This window comes from Antechinus flavipes, chromosome 4, assembly GCF_016432865.1.
Source record: "Antechinus flavipes isolate AdamAnt ecotype Samford, QLD, Australia chromosome 4, AdamAnt_v2, whole genome shotgun sequence".
Lineage (NCBI taxonomy): Eukaryota > Metazoa > Chordata > Mammalia > Dasyuromorphia > Dasyuridae > Antechinus > Antechinus flavipes.
In genome coordinates this window covers 78997887-79008447 of record NC_067401.1, presented here as the reverse complement: position 1 = coordinate 79008447, position 10561 = coordinate 78997887, and the positions used below count along the sequence as shown (strand labels likewise).

The following is a 10561-nucleotide window of genomic DNA, read 5'->3' as shown; positions in this document are numbered from 1 at the left end:
GAATGAGTAAGGGGAGGTGAGGAGTTAGCCAAAACCCACTCTTTTCTCTGATTCTCCCATGCATTGTTGATATTGGCACTAAGAATACACAGTCTGTGACCTCGGATCAAAAGGATTTGTTTCTTGTCGGAAAAGTAACTTGACTACACTGGTGCCCCCACACTAAAGTTCCACGAACACTGGATTAGCAATCCGGATAGTAAGGTCAAAAGCACTCAGTGGTCTCCTCCTCCTGCCCCAGGGGAGTGAAGGTACCTTTTCCAAAAGGTCTCATTGGCCATCTTGCCTCAATACAAAAATCTGCACATCATAAGATTACAGATTTAGATTTAGAAAGGAACTCAAAAGTCATCAAGAGCAGCTCCCTCATTTTACGTATGAGAAAGCAGGCTCAACATTAAGCAGATTGCTCAGTCATCAAGTTGAAATAACAACAATAATAACATATTTATAGAGTACTTACAATGTGCCAGGCCTTGTGCTAAGTGCTTTACAGTTATTATCTCATTCAATCCTCACAACAACCCTGGGAGGTAGGTGCTATTATTATTCCATTTTACAGAAGTGGAAACCAAGGTAAAGGTTAAATGACGTGCTAGAGTCTCAGAGTTAATAAGTATCTGAGTCAGGATTTGAATCCAAGTTTTCCTGACTTCAAATTTGGCTTTCAATCTACTTTACCACACTACCTCTTTCTCTCTTAAAATGTGCTGTGTGTATATATAGATGCATTTTAAGATTTCTAAAACACTTTCTAAATATCTCATTGGATCTTCCCAATAAACCTGGAAAATAGGTCCTTAAAAAAAAAAAAAAACCAGATCAGGATACTAAGGCTCAGAGGAAATTAAATTCCTTTTACCAATTCAACTTAAGAGTCTTAGAGAACTGTCCAGCAAATTCAAATGAAAATAGGAGCCACTAATATGTCACAAGGACAGCTGGGTGGTATGGTGGATAGAGTAGCTGGCTTGGAATCAAGACTTTTCTTCATGAGTTCAAATATGGCCTCAGACACTTATTAACTGTTTGACCCCAGGCAAGTCATTTAGCCCTATTTACCTCAGTTTCTTCATCTGCAAACAAGGTGGAGAAGGAAATGCCAACCACTCCCATATATTTGCCAAGAAAAGTCCAAAAATGAGGTCACAAAGAATAGGACACAATTGAAAAGATTCAACAATGACAATAAAATTTGTGCATAAGAACCTCTGGGGGTTGTGTACTGGATGAGGAAACTGGCTCACCAAGCTGGTAAGTGTCTGAAGTAAGATCTGGACTAGGATCTTCATGACTCAAAATCTAGCATTCTATTCAGACTACCCCATTTTGCTGCCTTCAGGCTCTTGCAAAATTTCACAACAAAATATCTTTTATTTTGCAGTAAATTTTTCAGATTTCTTATAAAAACCTGTTTCCCCATCTACCAGTTTACAAACTATTCAGAGGCCTGTGAGGAGGGCAAAATGAGACAAGCATTTAGGTGAGAAGCCCAAGTTGTCACTGCATTTTTAAAACTTAGCATATAGTGTGTAATACAAAGACCATTCATAAACCTTAGTAACAAGTTTCAAACTGAGCACCAGCACGTGTATAAATAGTCTATTTGTGTCAACCAGCAGAGAAATCATTTATGCCCAATTAAACAAGCCCCCAGCCTTTGTCATGCATACAAACCCCATCTGACAAAGGGAGAATATTCAATGGAAAATTTCTAAATAGTCAAATATCTTTACATCAAATCGTACAATATGAACAAAGAAGCATTATAAAAGCTAAGCTGAAAATTATAATGTCCTCTTCCAGGTATCTAATGCTAACCAAGTTCTATAGAATATATTTGTTGTGTTTGTTTTCACATCAGAGCAAAAGGTGACTAGCGATGATAAACAGGGATAGGGACTGAACATGTGATTTCACGGATTTAGAGAACTCCCAGATCAGGAGACTCCCTAACCAAGGTAACTTTGAGTTTCAGAGAATTGGCCAGCACAGTAATGTAAAACTCAGATAAAAATGGAAGCCATTAATCTGAACATGGGACAGCCATGTGACACTATAGTGCAGAGTGCTGGTCCTGGAGTCAGGGAAACTCATCTTCCTGAATTCAAATCTAGCTTCACTAGCTGTGTGACTCTGAGCAAGTCACTTAACTCTGTTTGCCTCAGTTTTCTCATCTGTAAAATGGACAAGAGAAGGAAATCGCAAACTACTCCAGTATCTTTGCCAAGAAAACCACAGAGTCAAACATGACTGAAAACTACTCAACAAAACTGTATATAAGGATCCCTGTGGGCCACATATTAATGTAAATGTAATATTATCTGTGTTTTATTATATTTTTAATTAAGCATTTTCCAATTACATTTTAATCTGATTCGGGCAATTGGGTTTGGTCTAGAATATTAAGAGAGTAAATGAATTTGTTAGGGCCACATGGGCTTTATTTGTCAGAGTAGAACTTGAACCCGAGTCTCCCTGGTTCCAATACTGGACTCTAATGGAGATCATAAAGTTGAAGGAAGCTCAGAAATTATCTAGTCATAGATGATGGTAAAAAGATTCTGGCATCATAGATTCAGAGCTAAGAAGTAACTCAACCTAGCTCCCTTATATTCCCAAATAAGGAGGGTAAGTAAAGCCTAGAGAAATTGTTTTTCATAAGGCGATACTACTAAGTTTTTGAGACAAGAACTCCAGCTCTTCCTGACTCCAAGTCCAGTAGTCTATTCAGGCTGTTTTGTAAGTTTAAGAATTAATTAAATGGCATTTGCAATTAAAACAGGAAATAAAGCCTGTAGCACTAAGAATTAGAACAGTGGGGTCTCTATGTCATACAGATGAAGAAACTGAGGACCAGGGAGAGGTTCACTCAGAATTTCACAGGTAATAAAGCTGAGATTCAAACCCACATTTCCTAAGGAGATATCAAACCCAATTAACATTGAATGAAAAACCCTGATTTTTACAGGATACATCATCACTAGGGGCTAAGAACAGAGTTCCATAAAGAGTCACTTATTTGCCTTTTTTTTGGGGGGGGGAAGGCAAGGGGGGTATTCCTTTACCCAGCTTTGGAGAGAATTCTTAGCAAACTTAATTGTGGAATCCTAGCAACATTCCATCACCAATCAATTGGAACATGACAAAAAAAAAAAAAAAAAAATGAACCTCCCCTGGAAGTTTTAGTCTCAGAGGCTGCCCAGAGGAAGACCACACATGACTGCTAGCCAAAGGGGGCACCGGAAGGGCTTGGAAGAGACAAGAAGAGCTTCTCTGTTGTCAACTATCCACACAGGCCACATCTCTGGCTTGGAACTGTATTCTGAGCATTCAAATCCCTTTGCAGAGAGCCAGCCCAGCCTCCACTCCCACAGTCCATCTGAACTGTTACCAGGAACCCAGTGTGAAAAGCAACTGCAGGGAGCTGTTTTCCGGAGTACTCTGGGTAAGCAGCAGTTCTCCCCCATGAGAGGTTTGGCTTTGTGCTTTTCCCCACCTCCCCGATCCTCAGGAGTGATACACAGTTCATGTGTGGGAATGCCAGCCACTGCAACACACAGAGTAACAAGAGCCCTTCACAGTCAGCCAGCCCACGAGCTGCATTCTGAAGCCAGTCATTCTGCCTACTGGGTCTCTCTCTTTCCCTCTCCCTGGTTTTCCTCCACACGTTCAACCAATGGCCTCCGCTTCCAAATCCACCGCCTCCTCCAGGTCCTTCCGATCCAATCTCCAGTATCGATTGCCTTCTCTCCTCAAGCCTTTGTCCCTTTGCTGGTGTCAGTCTCTGGTGACCAGTTTCTCAGTTAAGAACTCACTAACGTGTAGATCATGCTGCAAAGAGAAAGAAAGAGGTAACAGGTGGGAGTCATTCAGTACCCAGAGGAGAACGCCTCCCTAACCCTCATTCACTTTCCAGTCACTAGTGTTAGCTTTGAGTACATTATTCTCCATGGGCCCATTTTCCCTTCTCCTCCTCTTGCCAATCTTAAAGCAAATGTTCCTTAGAGAAGCATATTGCTTTCTTTGAATAAAAAAGAAAAATATGATTGTTCCCAAATGCCTATTATTATTCTCATTATTATTATGGTTGTTAGTCCTTTTGTGCTTGTTATTGTTGTTATTCCCCATTAAGCGGGGCAAGAGCTCAAGAAAGAGTATTGGCTTCTGCCGGCTGCCAAAGGACACACAATGCTGGGTCCAAGGGCTCTCTGATGATTTCCACCCTACAGTTGCCAGTAGAATTATTATTACCATGTTTGTTACGGCTGATTGGTGAGCACCTGTACAAAATGGACATTTAATTGCACTATTCTTGGATAGGTGGAGGAAATAGCCCTTTGAGTCAATAATCTTTGGGTTCTCTGTGTTAAATATGGAACATGTGATCTAAGGCCTGGTTCCTGAAAATGGAAGAGGGGAAGTAGAGGAAACATTTGAGCTCTGTGAAATTTCTTCAGGTAACTCCCTCAAGGTAAAGAAACAGCTTGTATCAAAATGTACTAGTTCTGTTTCTTCATTGGGCAGAAGGAGAAAACAACCACCTCTTCACAGAGTGGGGGTGAGAGAAATGGTAGTTGTTAACAAGCTCATCCGAAAAGTCTTAAGGAAAGAAGCTGGAGCATATTATTCTTGAACCGATTCTTCTCTGAAGTCACAGTGAGTAATACTCCTGATTAACTGCAGCCCTGTCTTCCAACCTGGCACCTCTGGTTTCAAATTTCCTTGCCAAAGCATAAGTAAGTAGGGGAAGAGGGAGGGAAGTCGCAATTGGGAAAAGTTAACTCAATGTGGCCAAAGATTCAGTCACTGGGCAGTCTGGATGGAGAGGTCAGCTGCCCTTATTCCCAATTCTTTTTTCTAAATTCCCCCTTTAACTTCAGGGAGGACACCAATGACATTTTCTTTATTGGAGTGAAAGGGTCTAGAAACAATAGATTTAGAGGTAAAGTATCCAACGCCTTCATACAGGAAGGCATAAATTCAAACTCCATTTTTGATACCCGTGTAACCTTGGACATGTAATTCAACCTCCTTAAGTATCATTTAGTTCATCTGCAAATAAGACGTGATGTCTGAAGCCCTGTCTAGTTGTAGAACACAATTCTATACATGCTACACTGGTCTGAGAATCAAGAGATTTATGTTCCAGCACAGAAGACAGGCCATCAGGCTGGATTCAATGGACAGGCCAATTGGCAATAACTTTAGCTGTTGTCAAGGACAGAAGAATCCCTGTAGCTTAATATTTTTTAATATAGAAACCATGAATTTAACAAAATGCCATTTCCAAATTACTTTGAACTACAGGATTGGAAGATAATGAGTCAAAAGGAACGTCTAGAACACATTTGGTTACAGAACACTCTCAGTGACAAGCTGTTGTCAATACTGCCAACACTATTCCTTCCCATCACCCCAAACGAGCAACCAAAGAGACACGTTTCTGTCTATAAATTCATATGTCAGCTTTCCCTGCAGCATCTCAGTGTTCAGATTCAGATATGTCAGTGGCACCAAAAAATGAAAACCAGAATTCTCTTTATCTCCTCCTTCCCTCCATTTGTCTTTCCCTAGAGTCAGAATAAACCACAGTAAAGAAGAATTAAAACAAAAGCAATCAGGCAGCTGAAAGGACCTGGATCCAAAGTCTGCCTTTGATGTTTATAACCTGTGTAACCTTGGGCAATCTGAACTTTCATTGACCATAGTTACCTAGTCTGTAAGAGGAAAGATTGGATAAGATGCCCTTTGATACTCCTTCCAGACTAAATTTCTGATCTTCTAATCAACAAGGAATCCATGGTCCCTATGGTTCAGAACAGGGTTAGAGTCTTTTCTTGTTGAGTACATAACATAGTTCTTCTCAATCTGGAACCACTCCTGCAGCAACTCTCTCTAGTTCTAATATTAGAAAAGGTTCTATTTTTAAAAAATAGTATTAAGATTTAAAGCTGGATCATGTAATCCAGCCCTCTAAAATGAAGGTAAATCACTTGACCAAGGACCCAAAGACAATAAGCATCAGAGTCCTTGTTCAATCTATCACAAGGCCAAACTCAGAATCATTAGACCCTTGGCTGGAAAGGTCCTCAGAGACCAGAGGAAACCTATGCTTGAGCAAAGAGCTAATGCCTTAGCCATTCATGGCTCCATGCTGGTCCAATCATTGCTCTCCAAAGTCTATTCATCCAAAGGGCCCTAGAAGTTCTATTTAAGCTCAGTGGTATCTTGTAGCACACCCTAAGCATACATAGGACCATCCCAAGGTAAGACAAGTAACATGTCCAGTTCAGTTTATTCCACAACTGTGTTGTTGGCAGTGGAGTAGGATGGGTCCATTCTGATATGGCCATGTCAATCTTTAAAGACTAGAGAATCATGGAGGGATGCTTTTGAGTCCCTTTTCAAGTATATATTCTAGGAGACCCTTAGGAAGACTAAGTTTAATATAGGCCCCAGAACCCTCCACCATATAGCTCGGAATTTTCAGGAAGATCAGGGTGAGAGGGGGATGAAGAAGCATATGACCCTACATCTAGAGACTATCTAGCCCAATCCCCTTAATTTATGGGTGAGAAAACTGAACCCCAAGTGATTTGCCCAGGATCACCCAGGTAGTAAATGACAAAAGCAAGATTTGGATTCAGCGGGAATTTTCTATTGTACCATATTGCCTTTCTGCCAGAAGTTTTCTGAATGAAATCCCAAAAGGATTCTCTGGCATATATTCAATTTCCCACTTTCCAATTTCCCCATCTCCTATAAGGGAGTTAGAATATGATCTCTAAGCTCCCTTCTAGTTCTAACATCCTTTGGTACTATGACCATCCTTGCCTTCCTTATTGTCAACTGGGCCATCCTAGATTTCCACATAGAGGTTCTTTCCATTTGCTATATAGACTCTAAGAGATACAGGGAAAGGGACATAAACTCACCAGTAAAGGTAGTAGAAGAAGGAGAGGAGATAGAATGCCAGCTTACACCAGGCCTCCTTCTGACAGTAACTTAAGGTGTCTGCATTCATGACCACAGGAGGATCATAGGCTAGTTCAGAACTATCTGCAGGGCAATGGAAATACCTAGAGGGGAAAAAAAAAAAAAAAACACCTGTGAGGTCACTTTCTACTTGTCAAATAATAGCCCCTAAATATCAAAATCCACCAGTACTGTGGTGATCAAGCTTGCAACCTAAGTGGAGTGGCCTTCCACATAGGGAATTTGCCTGGAGTTGTGGAGCAGAATCAAGATGGCAGAGTGAAAGCATTTTTGTTTCCATTCACCTAATACAGCTCCTCCACAACAACCTGGAAAACAGCCAGGCTGAATTCTGATCAGCAAAGCCAGGAAAATGTGACAGTGTATCATGTTTCCAATTCAGGGCCACTTAGAGGGACAGAGAAGTCTGTGAACAATGGGGCAGGAAATGGCCAGGAGTACATGCAGCAGCTGTGGCAGTAGAAATAGGGAACATAGCAGCATTAAGGGATGGAAAGAGGGACCTATCATAAAGAGATAGTACAGGGATAGGGAAGCATAAGACAAAAACACAAAAAATAAGATTTGTGATTGAAAAAGCTCCTTACTCAATTTCCCTCACCAGTACTCACCTAACCAAGCAATTGGAAAATAAATGTCCAAACCAGTTGCCTTAATGCCTAAAATTTCATTGGAGATTCATTCATTTGGCTAAGAAGTACCTTCTTGTTGGCTCTTTAAAATGTGAGGACTCATGAAATGATAAATATATTTATCTTAGTATAAATCAGAATATCAGATATTTTCCTCCCAGATAGGAGCCACCCAGAGTAACAGCAGTATACTCTCTTTGTGGGAAGGGACAGGGATGTTCTCCAGTAGCACATTTCTCTTCCTGTGGCCTCAGTCACCTAATCACATGAAATTTGAAATTAACATATATGATTTTTTATTATTTAAGCTTTTTAATTTTCTAGGTTATAAGTTAGACTTAGAATTTAGAATGAAGAACTATAGTGAAATGTAGAGGTTAGGGCTGAGAGATAGGATCATAAATTCAGAATAGAATAGAATCAAGATTTAGGATTTAAGCTTAGTATTAGAACTTAAGGGTTATGGTTAAGGAAATTTGTTGTTCAGTCATGTTCTACTATTTGTGACCCCATTTGGGTTTTTGGCCAAGGTACTAGAATGGTTTGCCATTTCTGGTTAAGTATCTAGTCCAGGGTTACAGCTAGTGTCTAAAATTTAATTTGAATTCAGGTCTTCTTTACTCTAGGAAGGGTGTTCTGTCCACTGCACCACTTCGTTGCCATTAGTGAGGTTAGTTTTATGGATTAAGATTATAAACTATACTTATAGATTTGGTCTAGAGTTTATAACAGGAATAAGGACTAGATTTATTGAATTGTGAATTAGAATTTAAGGTTAGGGAATAATATTAAAGATAATATCCCAAGTTAGGGATTGGATTAACATAAGGACTGGGATTCGATATCAAAGTTATGGTTGAAATGAATCTTGCTCCATTGTAATAGACTCTAAACTTCCCAAATATGACTCCCTATCTAACTTTCCCCCTTTGTAAACACAGGCATTCCTTATTTTGAATAGCATTCAAGAGAAGTTGTGTGTTTTCAGGTTTCTGTAAAGGGAATAATATTCCATTTTTTATTTATTCTTTTTTATACTTAATAATATTTTTGAATCACATGTAAAGATAGCTTTCAACATTCATTTTTGTAAGATTTTGAGTCCCAAATTTTTCTCCCTCTCTCCTCTCCCCAAGATAAGCAATTTAGTATGTTATACATATACATTCATGTTAAACATATTTCCATGTAAGTCATGTTGTAAAAAGAATCAGAACAAAAGGGGAAAACCACAAGAAAGAAAAAACCAAAAATCATAAATTAAAAATATACTTTGATTTACATTCTGACTCCATAGTTGTTTTTTTGAATGTAGATAGCATCTTCCATCATGAATCTTTTGTAATTGTCTTGGATCATTGTATTGCTGAAAATAGCTAAATAACCACCTACAATTAAGAAAAATCATCTCTTCACTTTATTCCAATTTATATAATCAAGTTTGCTCAAAGTGGGGGCTTATCTATAGAACTGAAGCCTGGAAATAAACAAGGGTATTTTCATAAGAAAGAGTTACTGTAATGGAAGAACAACCCTACAGAAAATTCAGGGAGTTCTTGATTTGAGGTTGGGATTAGGGAAGGTCCTTCTAACCTCTCTTATACTCTCTGTATCATACTCCTCATGCAATGATTCAGGACTCTATTTAGAGCCAACTTACCAAGATGAAGAGTCACTCTGGATGCCAGCTGAGAGTAATCATGAAAGGGACTTTGGTGGGTAGGCTGCTGGCAAGGGATGAAAGGAAGTCATCAGGTGGCTCCTGGCATTGGAGCAGCTCTATCTCTGGCAGAGGGCTGCTAGGGTAGATGAAGGGGAGGAGTGAATCAGATCAAAGATGGTCTTACCTCCAAAAGTGATAGAAGAGCAGAGGAACATTCAGGCCCAGTGTCAGCCACTCCTGAGCACACAGGAACATGATACAGAAAAGGCTGTGAATTGAGTATTCTGGCAGCACCAGCTGAGGGAGAAGTAAAGACACCAGAGTTAAAGATTAAGGTGAGAACCAATGACTCCTTTCAAAAGGCACAAAATATGAATACTGGAAAGAACTTGAGATAATATCTTACAATGCTGTGGACCATACTGGCAGTCTGAAGCCTATAAGCCCCTTCTCAGAATAATGTTTTTAAATGCATAAAATAAAATACATAACATTGCAAAGAAAATGAGTTAGATTGAAATAAGGATATAATTTTTCCCATACACACACCCAAAAATAATAGTCGCACTGATTTGATTCCCAAGATGCAAAACAGAATAAAGAGGCAGTATCTACCATTCAGAGTTGTAATGAGCTATATGTGCTATAGAAATATCAATAATTATCATAAAGACAAGGTTCTATTCCCACCAGGAACCATTTTGGTGACATAGTTTGCTTCATAGAAAGTAAAAAAAATCTTATTACTTTGACCATAGAGTGTATCTCTAACTCCAATTGGCTAGACTGCAATTATGTGTTCTGAGTTAAGAAAATAGAGTAGGAATGAATGGCTGTCTCAGAGTAAACCTATTCCTACTACTAGAAAACAACTAATGATATATAATGCAATGATCAGCAAGCTTGAGCCCCTCCTCATTCTAGCTGACTAAGCTAACCACCCCAGATGGAAATATACATACACCACAGATAAACATATGTGTGTACATGTGAACATATGTACACACAAATATACAAGATATGTTAGTTTATACACACAATCAGACACAGACATTAAAATTGTATTTAAAGGACACTTTTGTCCACACTCAAAAGAGCAACAAAGAATTAATCAAGGGCTACCTTTTCCATTGGCTTGGTAGATAAGTAGGTATCATCAGTATATCATTTGATAATGCAAGATCCAAATTTTCTCAGTAAATTCATCTTGGAAGGGAATTTGTCCCTATGCCTTTATATGGTTTTTGGTTTTGGCAAGGTGCAGTAG

The 10561-nt window shown here is 39.2% G+C and overlaps 1 protein-coding gene across 1 annotated transcript in view; it reads right to left on the bottom strand.

Annotated features, from left to right (window-relative positions):
* Positions 1 to 310: 310 nt before the first annotated feature.
* CNIH3 (cornichon family AMPA receptor auxiliary protein 3) overlaps positions 311 to 10561 on the bottom strand; it is a 180530-nt gene continuing 170279 nt past the window's right edge. The window contains exons 4-6 of the mRNA XM_051993386.1: positions 9479 to 9591; positions 6939 to 7082; positions 311 to 3834 (exon numbers count right to left, since the gene is read on the bottom strand). Coding sequence (XP_051849346.1) covers positions 3807 to 3834; positions 6939 to 7082; positions 9479 to 9591 — 285 coding nt within the window. The 3' untranslated portion in view covers positions 311 to 3806. The remainder of the gene's footprint in view (positions 3835 to 6938; positions 7083 to 9478; positions 9592 to 10561) is intronic.